This window comes from Antechinus flavipes, chromosome 2, assembly GCF_016432865.1.
Source record: "Antechinus flavipes isolate AdamAnt ecotype Samford, QLD, Australia chromosome 2, AdamAnt_v2, whole genome shotgun sequence".
NCBI lineage: Eukaryota > Metazoa > Chordata > Mammalia > Dasyuromorphia > Dasyuridae > Antechinus > Antechinus flavipes.
This window is the reverse complement of record NC_067399.1, coordinates 158,127,043-158,147,024: the sequence shown is the minus strand read 5'-3', so window position 1 is coordinate 158,147,024 and position 19,982 is coordinate 158,127,043. Positions and strand designations below refer to the sequence as shown.

Genomic DNA, 19,982 nt, shown 5'->3' with positions numbered 1-19,982 from the left:
TCCAACAATTAAAGCAGCCTCAGAAGAGAAAAGGCTACCTCAGGAGGTTGTGGGTTCCCCTCTTATTTCTCCCCTTAGGCCCCTGATTGGAGGCAGATGATAATATGTTGGGGTTATTGTAGAAGAAATTTTTATCCAGTACAAGTTGTGCCAGAAGGCTTATAAGGTATCTTCCAACTATGACATTCTGTGATTCTGAATGTAACAAATGCGGGGAAGACAGATTTACAACATTATATTATGAAGTGTATTGTGTCGATAATATTAAAGGTTCTGAATCACTTTTCATGGCATATTCAAGCTATATTATACATTAAATAGACTTTTGTGAACCCACCCATTACTGTATTGATGAGAAAAATTTGTTCCAGAAAAACAACTTATTAACACACTTGAAATATTACCTGCTGTAACTGAGTAACTGCCTTTATATGGATATGATTTATGTTGGATGAAATGGAAATGTGAAAATATATAGAAATACTATGTATGAAAAAAAGGACAAATATTGTAATTATCATCAACCCTTCTGCTATTCTCCTTTTAGGAAGAAGATGTTAAGGAAGAAGTTCTCTTTGAACATCTGCCTGAACCTTCTTTGTCAACAAGTACAAGTGCTGCTCCCACTCATGAATCATATGTAAGGTTTGATTAATTTATTTGAAAATGGGTTTTTAGGTCATTTGCTCAGTCAGATAAACAACTGAATAATTCCTACTTGAATGCCTTTGTCCTTGCAGTTTTTCTCACCTGTATTATTCCCCACCACCAATGCAGATAGCTCATCCTTCCCTCCTAAACCACATCTTTTGTTGCCTTTTTCAAGACCCAGCTCAAACTTATGACCTCATTTATTCATTCAACGAGCATCAAAATACCTTCACCAAGTCTAAAGTGTTGTGATTACTATAATCACTAGTGTTTCTTATAGGGACAAGAAAAGCTCTGAGTTCAAATTCTCTCTGCTACTTAGAATCTTTGTGACCTTGGGTTTAACCTTGTTGGCTCTTAACTTCCTCATTTGTAAAATGAGAGAGTGTTAGGCTGGGTGACATCTCAGGCCTCTTCCAGCTCTAGATTTATGAGTCATGATTCCATGATGTCCGTTTCATTCCCCAACTCAATTGTTAGCTCTTTTTTAGAAAGAAACATGTCTTGGAATGCCATATTGCTACCCCTTTCATAATAAGTGCTGAGCTCAAAAAATATGTTTACTGACTAGAATTTCAAGCAGAGTTTAATGATTTGTGATTTTGTGACATTTCTGTGATGCATTTGATTTATTGGATTTTTAAAATGTTAATGGTAAAATTTTAAGTAAATGACTATTATTAAAATGATTTGTGAAAATATAACACTAAATCACTACTATCCTGTAGTACTTCCTCCCACAGGTCTCCTATGGTTTATATAAAAATTTATTTCATTAAATATTTCCCAATTATATGTAAACATTTTTAACATTCATTTTAAAAAAGTTTGAGTTCTAAATTCTCTTCCTACTTTTTGCTTTTCTCCCACCCTTAAGAAAAAAGCGACATGTTATTGATTATTTATGTATATGTATACGAGTGTGTGTGTACACACACACACACACACACACACACACACACATATATATATATATAAAACATATAGCTAAATAGATATGAAGTCATACAAAATGTATTTCCATATTAGGCATATTACAGAAGAAAATAATTCTTCCAAATAAAGCAAGAGAAACAAAGAAAGTGGAAAAAAAGGATGTTTCCATAAGCACTCAGAGTTCAACAGTTCCCTCTTTAGAAGCAGATCGCATTTTCCAATCATGGGTCCTTTAGAATTGGTCTTAGATAATTGTCTTGATCCTGCCTGTGATTTTAAAGGTATTTCCATGTTCCAGAGAGGTAAAAGAAAAAGGGAAAAAATAGACTTAAGTATCAAAGATAAAATAATCAGAGCCACAAAAGTTACAACTTGCAAAGACATTGTATTATTTGTTGCAAGATTGTATATATAGTTTGTAGGGCAAAAGAAAAAAAGTCTTGTTGTTCCTATTGTTATAATTGGATTAGTTTATTTAAGAGGCCTGGTTTTATAGTCACTAGGATCAGAGAATCAGAGTTTTTGAGTTCAAAGAGACTATGGTCATCCTTTCATTTGACAAATGAGGAAACTGAGACTCAGGAAGCTTAAATGTCTTGTTCTAGGTGACATGAGAGCAGTATAAGTAGTGCAGGATCAAATGAGATGGTGGATGTGAAGTGTTTTGTTAACTTTAAAGCACCATAATCTCAACTGCTTTTATTAAATTCTGATGCTAGATGTGAAACCATCAGTTTATTCATCACATAAAATAGGGTTAATGATACATGTAATACCTGCTTCTGTGGTTCTTTTGAGGTTCAAATGAGAGGAAATATATAAAGTGCTATGCAAACTTTAAAACACTGTCACTGTGTCAGTTTTTTATAATTCAATTTAATATTTCTAAAGTACCTACTTTATTCCAGGCATTATTCCTTAAACATAGGGTATACAAATTTAACCCCTCTCCCTGTGTTACTATCCCCAACTTGAACTTATATTTATGGGTTAGGTGCCCAGAAGGCAACCATTACTACCGAGTTCTAAGGATATTTTGTGAGTCCATACTTTTAACACTATAGCTCATTATTTTACCCCACTGATAGCTAAAACCACAATTAGATCATAGCAATGGCATTTACTAAAATGGCACATTAAGAATAATAACTACAAAACTTGGGGCATATTTTTTTTAAGTACACATAGCATTCATAGGAAGAATGGGTACAGGCACCTCTCTTCCTTCTTCACCTTTTTCTTCTCCTTATTCTTCTCCTTTTTCTCTTTTTCTTCTTCTTCTTCCTTTTCTTCTTCTTTATATGGGCCAGGTATTTTTTTGGTAATGCAAAGAAATGGTAAAACTTAAACTAAACAAATAAGTAGCAATGCTAGACTCTTATACCTAGGTTGGAGGCTGATCATTATTACCATCTAAATATGAAGCAATTCACAGGATTTCTTATTAGGAATTTTACATTTCACTCTGGCTTTGCATGGTTTCCCCAAAGTTTATAATTTCAAGCAAGTCAGAAGTTTGGACTCCTTTGGTAGTTGATTTTTCCAAGAGTAAGCTCTTTCACTGGACCCAATATCTTTGGACTTTTATAACTCACAAGATCCTTTCTAAGTCTAGCCATGTACACCTCAAGAACAATGTTCTATCATCTACTCAGGAAAAAACACACAAAGCCTACAAAGTCGGGGGCCTAGGTGCAAGCTTAGTTTGCTGATAGTGGTAGCAGAGTGGAAGAAGATAGCCCAGTTTACTACTTATTTCTTCACAAGATGTCTAGAAACTGAATGCTACTTTCCACAATGGACTTGAATTAAGAGACTGAGCCAGAAGCTGACTCTCGATATAGCACCCTACCATCCTGCTACTATTATCAGGTAGAAGGAGGAGTAAGCAAAAAAAATACTGAGTTCTTTCAGTGTTGTGTCACCACATGGCTAGATGTTAGATCCCCAAAGCTCCTATATGGTTGACCAGCATCAGAAAGGGCAACTCTTAAGCATGTTACATAGGGAAGCCCTGTATTGTTTTGTTGAACCTTGTAGCAACCCTATACAGTAGGGTTTGGACATATGAGTTTGAGATGCCTATGGAATATTCAGAAGATGTTCAGTAGACAATTGATGATATAAGATAGGAGTTCATGAGAAAAGTTAGAAATGGATATATTGCTTTGAAGTATTCTGGAGATGATACTATAACTCAAGGAGCTGCTGAGACTTCCAAGGTGGGGGGAAAGAGAAGATATAGTCTTGAGTAATGTTCACCCTAAAAGGACACCTGTGTGATACTTTGTGGGCAGGAGAGCAGGGTAAAGTGAGAAACAAGGTCACCAATGCAGTTTGATAGAGAACACCATACAGATTAAATTAGAAAAGAATTTAAGATTCAAAGGCAAATATGTATCTGGAAGTAGTACTTCAATACATCCTTCCAGTCCTAGACTTACCACATTATCATTTTTGCAGAATCTTCTTTGCTCTTCCTACTATATTTCTGTCCTTATCCTCTATTTATACTCAGTCAGAGGCAGAGCTAGTAGCCAGAGGGAATCTTTGCTCAGAAAATAAATGAAAGCAATTTCCCTTCTTGGCTTTTTTATCATTTGGCTGATAGCAATCAAACCGATTAGCAGACTTCATTGGGATGGATCAGACTGGGTTCAAATCACAAATTTCAGAGATGTAGTGTCCTGATAATCACCTTATGCTACTGACAATGTATTATCTAAATTTATAGTCATTGGCTAGTCTTTCCAACAATTGGATATTACTCTCATATAGTTGCAGTTTTAATGATATTGGAAGGAGAAACAGATGAGCTTATAAAGATTAAGCACAAAATCCTTATTTCTAACTGAAATTATCACTTTCATTTTAATTTTTGTATTAGAAAAATGTTTACATTCAAATTCATATGTCTTATGTTACCTAATAAATGTTGTGTTCTATTTTGGAAATTCTTTGTATACTATGAATTTTCTTATGATTATACCAGGTCAGTAGTCATTGTCAGGATGGAGATTTTTCCCAGACTCTCTCTCTTAAAAAGATGTTGGACCTTTCAAAAGTACTTATCTCCTGGGAATATGTCATTTTGATTCCAACCACTCTGGTTTTTATTGTTTGACTACTCCCTCTTTCCTATCCTGGTTCTCTTCCTAATTTTCTGATTACCTTTCTATATTTTTCATAGACTTTTATTTTTCTTGCCCCCTAAATGTGGCTTTCCCAAAAGTTTTGCCTTTTCTTCTTATCACTATCTAGTAGTCTTTACATTTCCAAAGAAGAGGTCAGCCCTATGGCTAGTTAGTGACTGAAAGTAGCTGACTTGAGTCAGTCAAGAGGTTGTGAATAACAAGTGGCCAGACTAGGTTGATTTGTAGCAGTGTTTTCTCTTTACTGGAAATATTTAAATAGGAGGAAGAGGTTATTGATGCTAATATAGATTTGTTTAGTTTAGTTGATTTGGGTGCCTTCTGCCCATGGAATAAGAGTAAAAATTAGGTGAATTTCTAGAACATAGAAAAGTGTAACTATAAAGCCTTTTTCCCAAGGAGAAAATTCTTTTTGACATAGATATTTCTGTCTCCTTCCATTGTTCACCTACCCAAAGAAAAACAGCTGGAGGAGAGTGTGTGTGGTCATCATTATGTGTCCTTCCCCAGATGTCCTGTGTCCTGTAGTGGTATTTAGAACTGTTTCTGGGTAGTGAGAAGCAGATGTTAAGGTAAAGGCTGAATCTGTAAAAGCTTCTTAGAGGCAGATCAGTTGCATTTCAAATCTGTTCATTACTTTCTGGAACTTGTTCTGAGATCTGAGATGTAAGAGGACATAGCCTGTGAAAATGACACATAGATTTCAAGGTCCTGCTTATCTGCCAGTACTATGAAATTTTTCTTCATCATTAACATGAAGCTATTTTTCTTCCAAATTCTTGTGATTCATATTACCTTATGTTATCTTTTTAAAAAAATGTATGTGATTTATCTCCCTTACTAAATTGCAACTTCTTTGAAGGCAGAGACTATGTCTTCTTTCTTTATATCCCATAAAATACCCAACATTTTCAATATAGTAGGTCTTCAGCAAATTATGAACAAATTATAGCATTTGTATAATGCTTTAATATTTGCAAAGCATTTTACTTACATTTCCTCATTGGATCTTTATTTAAAACAAACCTGTGCATTAGGTGCTATTATTTTGCCCATTTTTTCACATAAGAAAACTAAGGCAGTGAAAAATTAAGTAACTTGGTCAAGATCAGATAGCTAGTAAGTGTCTGAGATGAGATCTCAAATCAAGTTATCCTGACTTTTAAGTCTAACGCTATCCATTGTGCTATCTATCTGAAAATAAATAATAGTCAGGACATAAATTGTAAGCCTTGAAAACTCTCTAGTTTCTACTCAGAAATTTAGTATTCATTGTTCTACATTTGTCTCTCTAGTGAGAGTGTAGCTTCATGAACAGGGATCATGCTATATATTTCTTCTGAATCTTCTTCTAATACCATAGTATGAGTATATAGTAGATAGCATTAATTGATTGATGGGAGTTCCAAACTGAAATCCTAGTCCTAACTTAAACCTAGACTTTCCCTGTTTAATTCCCCATTGAGGGCTATAAGCGGCCAAAAGTCCTTGTTGCTCAGTGCTACTGTACCCTCTCCAAGTGTGGGGTCAACTAGTAACATTTTATTATGATTGAATTTATAATGGAAATATTATTGGACAGTTAGGGAAGTTTGTTTTTTATATAATATCCTGATTTTTAATATCCATTTGAAATTAGTTTTATGACCTTTATATATTTGAATTACTCACCTTCTAAAATATGTGTATCTCATTAAGTATTCCTCTATCAATTCAAGCTCATCTCAAAATGTGTGGTTCTCCCAGGTGAAAAGTTCACACCTGTACTTGTAATACAATAATGCTGGGATGATGCAAGAGCTCATTAAATTGAGGAAAAGAAATATGACTTGCATTTGGTCCCTTGCCTCTTTTTTGCCCTAGGAAGAGGAAAAATCTGCTTCAGAAGTGTCACTTGATGTTATAAAAATATCTCAAGTCAGCCTAACAATTGATGATGAAGACTTTCGTCCTTTATACAAAGGTGCTTCATCTGCTTTCTGTATCCAGCTGTTTTGTATTGATGATAAATACGAAACAAGGCAAGTATTGTTATTTTGATTTTCTATATAATAGATTCATATTTTATGACAGGTGTTGCCATGAAATTCTTATATAGAGTAATTCTAGAATTTAAAATTCCCAAAAAGATATTGGGGAAAATATCACAGAATTGCAGTTTGGAAGGGACTTCCAAGACCATTTAGTCCAACCCAGATCTGAATAGAATCCCCTTTAGAGATATCCATACAACAAGTGGTTATCCAGTCTTTGTCTGAAGACCTCCAGTCCAGGACAAAACATTACCTCCTAATGTGGTTCATTATACTCCAGAATAAATCTATTTTTCTTCATTTTGCAGGATTTTTATTAGTCTCATCCTATCAGAGCCAATTTAACATCTGAGAAATTCAATATTATGTAACTCTCAAATCCATTCCCTGTCAATGACACAATATAATGCTTCCTCTATCAACAAATAGTGTTTTAGATAAAATATAATTTCCTCTTTTCTACAACCAAAATCATAGAAAAGAACAAACTAGAACAGTTTACTACTATAGATCTATAGATATAGATCTATATGTATCTTTCACTTTATTATATTCTTCATCACATAGAAAATTTTTACTCTTGTTGGTCACCTCTTGTTTTATCTTTGTCTCACAGTGCTGACCACAATGGATTTTTTTTTTTTTACAGCCACAGCCATATTAGATGTTTATTTACCTTCAACACCGCTCAGGCCTGCCTCAACTTCTTTGGGGTCCCTAACATGACATCAATCTTACATAAAGTGTTTTCCAGGGACTTTGTTTCCATTTTGACAAGTAACCATTAAAAATGGATGCCTATCCTACCTAACAACATCGGGAATGAATAAGCAAATGGATGAATGAATGAAAAAGCATTTATTAAATTATTTCTATGCACCTTGCAAGCACAGGGATAACTACTAGAATACAAATGAGATTTGGTCTCAATTCTCATTGAATTTACTTGTAAGAGACAGAGTCAATACATATGGGGGAATGGTGGCTAGAGAGTTTTCTGTGAGTATAATAATAAAAATAGAGCAGTCCTTTGACATACCCTTTCTGGAGAACATGGTGTTTGCTTGATTACAATTCTTAGAGCAAGAGGAGAGTGGGATAAGTTCCTAGAAATGGGATGGTAGAAAATAGTTGGGGTGAAGATGAGGACATATGATCCCAGAGGTTTCAGACAGAACAAGCATGGTCTCTTGAGGTTGGGTCTGGAGGTTAGAGCACTAGCAGCAAAGTATAAAATGACTGGGATAAAATTGAGGATACATAGTCCCTGGGAATTCAGAATTAAAGGGAAAGGATCCTCACTTTTTCTTAATATATCCTGGTTGTGCTCATTATTTTAGGGAGGGGAATTTTCTCTTACACCCATTGCTCTGTTGATTTACTCACATTCCCTGCTCATTTTTTACTAACTAAAGCAATTAAAAGAATTCAGTGCATAAAAATATTTTATTATGTTTTGGATTTTATCATCTCTTTAAAGCACTATATTTTTATGACCCAGAAATGAAGTACTACCCCTCCCACAGGAAGAATTTAAGATCATGCCCTATCTGTAGCACTTTTAAAAAGGTAAAATCTGGTGGAAGTAGACATCAAGGACAGCCTTGAACTAAAGAAGGGAAGATATTCCACAAGGGTGGATTGTGGCTTGTAGGGTATGTACATCATCATCATCATCATTACCACTTATTTTCATATGGGTTTTAAGATGTCCAATTTACATATTTATTAAATATATACATGTATCTCATACATGAAAATATCAATCAATCAATAAACATTTGTTAAGGACCTTCTATGTGCCAGGCACAATGCTAAGTGCTCAGAACATGAGAGGAGAGCAGATAAGCTTTTGTAAATGATAGTCTATAGCAGACCAAATCTTCAAAGGCATATAGTGAGCTAAAAAGTACAAAGAACACAAGATTCCACTGTGCTATATCTGTTGCTTAGAATAGTATATGATTGTCTAGAGCTTTCCTTCAATAAAGCATCTTCTGAACATATATACTTATTAAGATGATAAAAAATTGATGCAACAACAGAGATAACATTATTAAATGATCTTATGATTATTAATATTAAGTGAAACATAAAACAGGAAAATAGATTTTTGCCAAATGTATTTGCCACTTGTGGAGAATGTTCAGAACACAGGCCAAATAGAACAAGAATCTCTTTAGATGGGAAAGAACTTTTGCTGAAAAGATAGAAATTTCATTACTGTAACTAGATTCACCGTATCTAAAAATACTTGGATAAACTTTGTAGTAGATGATCAGCCAGACCCCATTCCCAGTCACCCAATATCCAGTTCCTTATTTCCATCTATCTTAACCCTCCCACCCCAAAATTCTGCCTACCCTTTCTGCTCCATCCTCAGTAATGCCTTGTGATGTTTTAAAACTTCAAGCGACATTGTTTCTGAGGAATTAATCATTTTATTAATACTATTGGCATTTTTATTAATAAAAGAGGACAATGGCACTCTTGAGTGCCAAAGATCCTTATGGTGGTGGGCTCATAATTTAGATGCTCTTGGAAAGTAGGTATTCCTAAGGGTGACAATCAACTCTGAGAAAATGAGTATTATAATAAGATATGGGCTTATTCTAATTTTTTCTTGTATCATCCAAGTCTTGGTCAAAGAGACTTATCAATATATATATCAAAGAGGGAATCCACTTCTGTCCCAGATCTTCTGACCAAACAGAATCCACAAGAATTCACTAATTCTCTCAGCCTGATTGGGTAAGTTTTTTCCAAGATTTCCTACAATGGTTAACCTCTGAATGAGGAAGTGAAAAACCCTTTAAGCCTAATTCAGTAATTGATTATTAATATAAGAAAGAAAGAATCATTTTTCTCAGTTTCATAGGGAAAATCTTCCCTTCAATATATCTCTCCTCCTTCCCCTCTTTCCATCTTTTCGTTACTATTGAATCTTGGCTTCCCTTTCTGACATTGGCTATACCTTCATTCATTCCCGTTGGTTTACCAGAGGAGAGTTGGAATACTTCCTAGGCAATCACCACTAAACTATCCATCCTCTCCTCTTCTCCCTATGTTTATCTCATAATAAACTAATCTCCTCTCTTGAATTCCTAATCTCTTTATCATTTCCCTGATTGCCCTTTCCCAAGATTCAGCCTTGATATCATTCCCATCTTTTGCTTCCTTTGCTCCTATACATGTTACTGAAGGAAGGTGGAGATAATCATTTCATTATAAATTTAAGTTATGTACATAACCTTACCTGAGTAATTCAGGCAACCCTTTTATCCTTCTAAAATTCTTCTACTGCCGTTTTCAACTCACTATTCCATTCTCCTCTCACTCAAAGTAAGACCTGGGGAGGACAGTAGTTTAAAAAGGCCAAGGTCTCCCACCACATCCAGGGCCATCTCCAGTCCTCCTGATCTATATCCTGCCACTGAATCCAGATGGCTTTAGAGGGGAAAGCGTGGCGGGTGACTTTGCACCTCACCTAAACCCAATTCACTTCTATGTCATAGCATTACCTTCATGATGTCATAGTCCTCTTTGAGAATGAAGGATAAGCAACAACAATAATTACAGAGTCTCTTCCAAACCTATTCATCCCTCCTCAAATCTTCCATGGCTCACCTTCTCTCATCCTCTTAGCTGAGAATTTTGCCTCATATTTTGCAGGAAAAAATGGGGTCATTCATTATTAGCTCCCTCATATTATATCATTTATATACCATCTTCCACTATTTCTTGATTGATGAGGTACCCTTACTCCTCAGTATTCCTGAATTGCCTGAATCAGTGATTCCTCTTCCATTCCATCTAATGTAACAGATTCCTTCTCATCCCCATCTAATATTCTCTGTCTATTAATTCATTCCTTTCTTCTAATAAACACACCCATGTCTCCCTTATCCTAAAAAAAACTTTAACTTGATGTTTTCCATCCCCCATTGTTCTCTTTTACCCTTTGTAACTAAAAAAACCTAAAAACTAAAAAATGCTTTTTACAATAGATGTCTTTACCTCTTATTTTCTTAACTCCAGCTTTTGACCTTTATCATTCTCCCTTTAAAGTCAATGATGGGACTTCCGGTTAAGATGGCGGAGAGGAGGCTCACAGTTGCATAAGCTCCGCGCTTTCTCTCACTATCCACTTCATTACAAGCCTCTGAATCAATGCTTGACTGAAAAAAACCCACAAATAGTTACCAAGAGAAGCCATCCTTGAGATCCGCCAAGAAAGGTCTGTCTTTACTGGAGGGCTGGGGCGGTTTTAGATCGGGCACAGGCTGAGGGCAGCGGCAGTGAGAGCACGGGAGCAGACTGGAGAGGGGGTGGAGAGTGATCGTAGCCGTTTCTGCAGGGAGAGCTTCGCTACAGGTTTGGATAATTTCCTCCGCAGCAAGTCAACAGCCCAGCAGAAAAGCTAAAAACACCGGGGCTGAAGAATACAACCGCAAACAGCTGAAGTCTCTCAGGACCTGCCCCCCCCCCCCCCCCCCCCCCCCTCAGTGACTCAGCACGCTCTGGGATCTCAGAGCGCAGGCGCAGCACAGTCCTGCTAGTGCCTCACTGCTGCCACCTGCAGTCTGTAGAGGAAGCTCGATAACACACCCAGCCCCTCCCCCAAAGAAAGACTCCAGTTTTTTTCTGTTTTTCTTTGGTAGTTTATCTCTGATTAATAGACAGAATGAGCAAGAAGCTGAAGAGGACTTTAACCCTTGACAGCTTCTATACAGATAGAGAGCAGACTCTAAATCCTGAGGAGACTAAAAACAGGCAGTCCCCAGGTGATTCCCCAAAGGAGGAGATCGGCTGTTCCTCAGCACAGATGAACCTCATAGAAGTGATTAAAAAGGCTCTCACAAGGGAGCTAGAAGAAAAATGGGAAAAGAGTCTGGAGAAAGTTAAAGAGAGAGTGGATAAAGAAGTAAAATCCTTGAAAAATAGGATTAGTGAACTGGAAACAGAAAACAGCTCTCTAAAAAACAAAATTGGCGAAATGGAAAAAAATTCCACAGAACAAAAGAACTCAATTGGACAATTAGAGAAAGATTTTAAAAAAGTGAGTGAAGAGAATACTTCACTGAAAATCAGAATTGAACAAGTGGAATTGAATGACTCGAGGAGACAAGAAGAATCAGTCAAGCAAATCCAAAAAAATCAAACAATGGAGAAAAATGTGAAATACCTTCTGGGGAAGACAACAGACCTGGAAAACAGATCCAGGAGAGACAATCTGAGAATCATTGGACTCCCAGAAAAACATGATGAAAAAAAAAGCCTGGACACTGTCTTCCAGGAAATTATCAAAGAGAACTGCCCAGAAGTCATAGGAACAGAGGAAAAAATAAACATTGAAAGGATTCATCGATCACCCACTGAAAGGGATCCTAAAATCAAAACACCAAGGAATATAGTGGCCAAATGCCAGAACCCTCAGGTGAAAGAAAAAATATTGCAAGCGGCTAGAAAAACCCAATTTAAGTATCAAGGAGCCACAATAAGGATCACCCAGGATCTGGCAGCATCCACATTAAAAGATCGAAGGGCCTGGAATATGATATTCCGAAAAGCTAAGGAACTTGGTATGCAACCAAAAATAACTTACCCAGCGAGAATGAGCATCTTTTTCCAGGGAAGAAGATGGACATTCAACGAAGTAAGCGAATTTCATCTATTTCTGATGAAAAAACCAGAACTTAACAAAAAGTTTGATCTACAAATATAGAACTCAAGAGAAATCTAAAAAGGTAAAGATTAATCTAGGGAACTATATTTTGACTATATAGATGTATAAAGAATACATGTATACCTTGTTCTAGAAATTGATGTGGAAAGGACATTGTACCAGAAAAAGGGTAAAGTGGGGGTAGTACATCTCATGAAGAGGCATAGGAAACCTATTATATCTGAGAGAAAGAATGGAGGGGGATGAATATAGTGGGTATCTTACTGCCTTCAGAATTGGCTTTAAGTGAAAAATCTTAAGACATATTCAATCTATGGTGAAACTTCTCCCATCTCATTGAAAAGTGAGAAGGGAAAAGTGGAAAGGGAAGGAATAAGCTAAGGGGAAGGGAATACGGGAACTGGGAGGGAAAGGGGTAAGATAGGGGGAGGAACTCTAAGGAGGGGGGAGGGATACTAAAAAGGGAGGGCTGTGAGAAGCAAGGGTGCTCACAAGCTTAATACTTGGAAGGGGGGGAAAGGGGAAAGAAGGGAGGAAAGCATAAACCGGGGTTAACAAGATGGCAAGTAATACAGAATTGGTCATTCTAACCATAAACGTGAACGGGGTAAACTCCCCCATAAAGAGAAAGCGGTTAGCAGAATGGATTAAAAGCCAGAATCCTACAATATGTTGTTTACAGGAAACACACCTGAAGCGGGGAGATACATGCAGGTTAAAGGTAAAAGGTTGGAGCAAAATCTACTATGCTTCAGGTGAAGTCAAAAAAGCAGGGGTAGCCATCCTGATCTCAGATCAAGCTAAAGCAAAAATTGACCTAATTAAAAGAGATAAGGAAGGACACTATATCTTGCTAAAGGGTAGCATGGATAATGAAGCACTATCTATATTAAACATATATGCACCAAGTGGGGTAGCATCTAAATTCTTAAAAGAGAAACTAAGAGAGCTGCAAGAAGAAATAGACAGTAAAACTATAATAGTGGGAGATCTTAACCTTGCACTCTCAGAATTAGATAAATCAAACCAGAAAATAAATAAGAAAGAAGTCAAAGAGGTAAACAGAATACTAGAAAAGCTAGATATGATAGATCTCTGGAGAAAATGTAATGGAGACAGAAAGGAATACACTTTCTTTTCAGCAGTTCATGGAACCTATACAAAAATTGACCATATATTAGGACATAAAAACCTCAAACTCAAATGTAGTAAGGCAGAAATAGTAAATGCATCCTTTTCAGACCACGATGCAATGAAAATTACATTCAACAAAAAAGCAGGGGGAAGTAGACCAAAAAATAATTGGAAACTAAATAATCTCATACTAAAGAATGATTGGGTAAAACAGCAAATCATAGACATAATTAATAACTTCACCCAAGAAAACGATAATAATGAGACATCATACCAAAATGTATGGGATGCAGCCAAAGCGGTAATAAGGGGAAATTTCATATCTCTAGAGGCCTATTTGTATAAAATAGAGAAAGAGAAGGTCAATGAATTGGGTTTGCAATTAAAAATGCTAGAAAAGGAACAAATTAAAAACCCCCAGTCAAACACTAAACTTGAAATTCTAAAAGTAAAAGGTGAGATCAATAAAATTGAAAGTAAAAAAACTATTGAATTGATTAATAAAACTAAGAGTTGGTTCTATGAAAAAACCAACAAAATAGACAAACCCTTAGTAAATCTGATTAAAAAAAGGAAAGAGGAAAATCAAATTGTTAGTCTTAAAAATGAAAAGGGAGAACTCACCACTAACGAAGAGGAAATTAGAGCAATAATTAGGAGTTACTTTGCCCAACTTTATGCCAATAAATTCGACAACTTAAATGAAATAGAAAAATACCTCCAAAAATACAGCTTGCCCAAACTAACAGAGGAAGAAGTAAATATCCTAAACAGTCCCATCTCAGAAAAAGAAATAGAACAAACTATCAATCAACTCCCTAAGAAAAAATCCCCAGGACCAGATGGATTTACATGTGAATTCTACCAAACATTTAAAGAACAATTAACTCCAATGTTATATAAACTATTTGAAAAAATAGGGATTGAAGGAGTCCTACCAAACTCCTTTTATGACACAGATATGGTACTGATACCTAAACCAGGTAGGCTGAAAACAGAGAAAGAAAATTATAGACCAATCTCCCTAATGAATATTGATGCTAAAATCTTAAATAAAATATTAGCAAAAAGATTACAGAAAATTGTCACCAGGATAATACACTATGACCAAGTAGGATTTATACCAGGAATGCAGGGCTGGTTCAATATTAGGAAAACTATTAGCATAATTGACTTTATCAATAACCAAACAAACAAAAACCACATGATCATCTCAATAGATGCAGAAAAAGCATTTGATAAAATCCAACATCCATTCCTAATAAAAACACTTGAGAGCATAGGAATAAATGGACTTTTCCTTAAAATAGTCAGGAGCATATATTTAAAACCATCAGTAAGCATCATATGCAATGGGGAAAAACTGGAACCTTTCCCAGTAAGATCTGGAGTGAAGCAAGGTTGCCCACTATCACCATTATTATTTAATATCGTATTAGAAACACTAGCCTCGGCAATAAGAGTCGAGAAAGATATAAAAGGAATTAGAGTAGGCAATGAGGAAACCAAACTATCACTCTTTGCAGATGATATGATGGTATACCTAGAGAACCCCAGAGATTCTACCAAAAAGCTATTGGAAATAATTCATAATTTTAGCAAAGTAGCTGGCTACAAAATAAATCCCCATAAATCCTCAGCATTTTTATACATCACCAACAAAACCCAACAGCAAGAGATACAAAGAGAAATTCCATTCAGAATAACTGTTGATACCATAAAATATTTGGGAATCTATCTACCAAAGGAAAGTCAGGAATTATATGAGCAAAATTATAAAAAAGTCTCCACACAAATAAAGTCAGACTTAAATAATTGGAAAAATATTAAGTGCTCTTGGATCGGCCGAGCGAACATAATAAAGATGACAATACTCCCTAAACTAATCTATTTATTTAGTGCTATACCAATCAGACTTCCAAGAAAATATTTTATTGATCTAGAAAAAATAACAACAAAATTCATATGGAACAATAAAAAGTCGAGAATCTCAAGGGAATTAATGAAAAAAAAATCAAATGAAGGTGGCCTAGCTGTACCTGATCTAAAATTATATTATAAAGCAGCAGTCACCAAAACCATTTGGTATTGGCTAAGAAATAGATTAGTGGATCAGTGGAAAAGGCTAGGCTCACAAGACAGAATAGTCAACTATAGCAATCTAGTGTTTGACAAACCCAAAGCCCCTAACTTCTGGGAAAAGAATTCATTATTTGATAAAAACTGCTGGGATAATTGGAAATTAGTATGGCAGAAATTAGGCATGGACCCACACTTAACACCATATACCAAGATAAGATCAAAATGGGTCTATGACCTAGGCATAAAGAACGAGACTATAAATAAATTAGAGGAACATAGAATAGTTTATCTCTCAGACTTGTGGAGGAGAAAGAAATTTGTGACCAAAGATGAACTAGAGACCATTACTGATCACAGAATAGAAAATTTCGATTACATCAAATTAAAAAGCCTTTGTACAAATAAAACTAATGCAAACAAGATTAGAAGGGAAGCGACAAACTGGGAAAACATTTTCACAGTTAAAGGTTCTGATAAAGGCCTCATTTCCAAAATATATAGAGAACTGACTCAAATTTATAAGAAATCAAGCCATTCTCCAATTGATAAATGGTCAAAGGATATGAACAGACAATTTTCAGAGGATGAGATTGAAACTATTACCACTCATATGAAAGAGTGTTCCAAATCATTATTGATCAGAGAAATGCAAATTAAGACAACTCTGAGATACCACTACACACCTGTCAGATTGGCTAAGATGACAGGAAAAAATAATGATGAATGTTGGAGGGGATGCGGGAAAACTGGGACACTAATGCATTGTTGGTGGAGTTGTGAACGAATCCAACCATTCTGGAGAGCAATCTGGAATCATGCCCAAAAAATTATCAAAATGTGCATATCCTTTGATCCAGCAGTGTTCTATTGGGCTTATATCCCAAAGAAATACTAAAGAAGGGAAAGGGACCTGTATGTGCCAAAATGTTTGTAGCAGCCCTGTTTGTAGTGGCTAGAAACTGGAAAATGAATGGATGCCCATCAATTGGAGAATGGCTGGGTAAATTGTGGTATATGAATGTTATGGAATATTATTGTTCTGTAAGAAATGACCAGCAGGATGAATACAGAGAGGCTTGGAGAGACCTACATGAACTGATGCTAAGTGAAATGAGCAGAACCAGGAGATCATTATACACTTCGACAACGATATTGTATGAGGACATATTTTGATGGAAGTGGATTTCTTTGACAAAGAGACCTGAGTTTCAATTGATAAATGACGGACAAAAGCAGCTACACCCAAAGAAAGAACACTGGGAAACGAATGTGAACTATCTGCATTTTTGTTTCTCTTCCCGGATTATTTATACCTTCTGAATCCAATTCTCCCTATGCAACAAGAGAACTGTTCGGTTCTGCAAACATATATTGTATCTAGGATATACTGCAACATATCCAACATATAAAGGACTGCTTGCCATCTAGGGGAGGGGGTGGAGGGAGGGAGGGGAAAAAAATCGGAACAGAAATGAGTGTAAATATAATGTAATTATTAAATAAAAAAATTTAATAAAAAAATAAAAAAAAAAAAAAAATAAAAAAAAAAAAAAAAATAAAGTCAATGATCTCTTAGTTGTCAAATCTCATAACATTTCTCAAACTTTATTCTCCTTAATCTCTGCAGCCTTTGATACTATTAATCACTATTTCCTCCCTGATACTTTCTTCTTTCCTGATTTTCTGCTTATTTATGAGACCATTCCTACTCAGTCTCCTTTGCTGAATTCTCTTCCAGATTTCATCCTCTAATCATAGTTATCTTTTTTCTTCTCCCTCTTAAAATTCTTCACTTGTTGATCTCATCAGTTTCAGTGAATTTAATTATCATCTCTACGTTGGCATACTTATCTTGCTCCTGTCTCTTTGCTCACCTCCAACTTTGTATTTCTTATTACCTTTCAGACATCTTGAACTGGATGTCCAGTAGATACCGTAAATTCAGTATGTCCCAAATAGAGCTCAATTTTCCTCCCCCAATCTCTCCACTTCTTACATTCACTATTAGTGTAAAAGGTATCAATCTCTCAGGGTCACAACCTTGAAGTCATTCTGCACTCCTCATCTCTCCCAGATCCAATCTGTTGTCAAGGTCTGTTCATTTCACCTTTGCAACATCTGTCAAATTTGTTCCCTTCTTTCCTCTGACATAGCACCCACTCTAAGCAGGTCCTCATCATCTTACATCTGAACTACTATAATACCCTGCTGGTAGGTCTGCCTGCCTCAGGTCCCTCCCCACTCCAATATATATTCTTTTCAAAGATTAAAGTGACCATGTTGCTCTTCTACTCACTAAATTCCAGTAGCCCCTTATTGACTGCAGGATCAAAAACAAAATGCTCTCTTTGGCATTCAGAGTTCTCCATAACTTAACTTCTTCCTATATGTCTAGTATTTATACACTTCACTCCTTGGTATGTTCTTTTTGATTCAGTGACACAGGCCTCTTGAGTCCCATCATTAAGACACTTCTCAGCTCCAGGCATTTTCTCTGGCTGTCTCCCATGCTTGGAATACTTTCTCTAAATCTCTACCTATTGATGTCTCTGGCTTCCTTTATTATTTTTCAGTTGTTGCCATCATGTCTGATTTTTGGTAACCTCATTTGTGATTTTCTTGGCAAATATACTGGAATGGTTTGCCATTTTCTCCTTTAGGTCATTTTACAGAGGAGGAACTGAAGCAAATAGAATTAATTTAAGTAACTTGTCCAAGGATACACAGATCATATCTGGCTTCCTTTCAGTCCCAACTAAAATCTCATCTTCTTCAGGAAGACTTTCCTAACCCTTTTTATTTTTAGTGCATTCCTTCTGTTAATTATTTATATAGTGAGAGCTCCTTGAGGGCAGGAACTTGCCTCTTTGTATCTCTAGTTCTTAGCACAGTGCCTGACATATAATAATCACTTAATAAAGTTCCTTAATATTAAAACCGGAAGATGTATGCTCGCCAAAACATGTTTGCCATTGTTAATACAGAATGTCTAGTGCACATTCCAAATGTAACACGAGTCCCTTTAGATGGCAAAGGCCTGATGCTGGGAAGATAGAAATTGTATTAATATAACTAGATTTACTCTATTTAAACTATATTTAGAGAAAAACCTTCATATTAGACAATATAAGTAAATGTCTTAATTCCTCATTAAACAATTTTCTTGCAGGAACCTCAGAGTTACTACAGTAACAGCCCTATAAAATTATTCATTCATTCATTTATCACTATCTGGTCCTGTTCCAGACTTTCCAAACTTAAAAACCATACTTTTGCTGCTGCTGTTATATTGAGAGATACTTACCCTGTGGCATCAAATTATATCTGTAGCTTTTTCACCCTGGAATGTCCTCAAGGCCTGCCCACTTCTGTCATTAGTGAGATCTTACTAAATTCTCCATTTAGTACAGCCATACAATGATGCATAGAGGCTTAGCCAGCTATCATTTCCTTTCTGGCTTCTGACTTACCTTATTCAAAGTACCTTCAACTCTCCTCTTCTTCTCTGTTATCTTCTGATAATTAGAATGTAAGTTCCTTGAATACAGGGACTGTCTTTCTTTTTCCTTTTATTTATGTGCCCAGGACTTAGCACATTGTAAGTGCTTAATAAATACTTGTTTTTTCCTTTCCTTCCAGTATCCTCCTGATAAAACATAGTAGAGGCAAGATAAATAACAACGAATAGATAGAAAAAAAATTTAATTGGCATTAGGTTATTTTTTTCTTTTCATTAATATTTTATTTTTCCCAATTATATATATAAATCATTTTTAATATTCTTTTTTTAAAACTTGAATTTTGAATTTTCTCCTCCCTTTCCTTTCACTTTCCTGAGATTGCTAGCAATTTGATATAGGTTTTACATGTGCAGTCGTACAAAACGTATTTCCATATTAAGCAAAGACAAAAACCCCCAATTAAGCAAGAAAAATAAAGTTTAAAGAAGTATGCATCAATCTGCATACAGAGTCTTATCAGTTCTTTCTTTGGATGTGGACAGAATTTTTCATCATAAGTCTTCAGAATTGTTTTAGATCATTTAATTATTGAAAACAATGAAATCATTGCAATTGATCATTGTACAACATAGCTATTACTGTGTTCACTATCCTGGTTTTGCTCATTTCACCTTGCATTAATTATATAAGTTTTTTTCCCCCCTGAGGCAATTGGGGTTCAGTGACTTGCCCAAGGTCACACAGACAGGAAGTATTATTTTTTAAATAATTTTTTATTGGCAGAACCCATACCAGGGTAATTTTTTACAACATTATCCCTTGCACTCACTTCTGTTCCGATTTTTTC

At 35.6% G+C, this 19,982-nt stretch overlaps 1 protein-coding gene across 1 annotated transcript in view; it reads left to right on the top strand.

Annotated features, from left to right (window-relative positions):
• Positions 1-19,982, top strand: part of CFAP61 (cilia and flagella associated protein 61) — a 344,569-nt gene that overhangs the window by 83,354 nt on the left and 241,233 nt on the right. The window contains exons 9-10 of the mRNA XM_051975854.1: positions 548-640; positions 6,603-6,760. Coding sequence (XP_051831814.1) covers positions 548-640; positions 6,603-6,760 — 251 coding nt within the window. The remainder of the gene's footprint in view (positions 1-547; positions 641-6,602; positions 6,761-19,982) is intronic.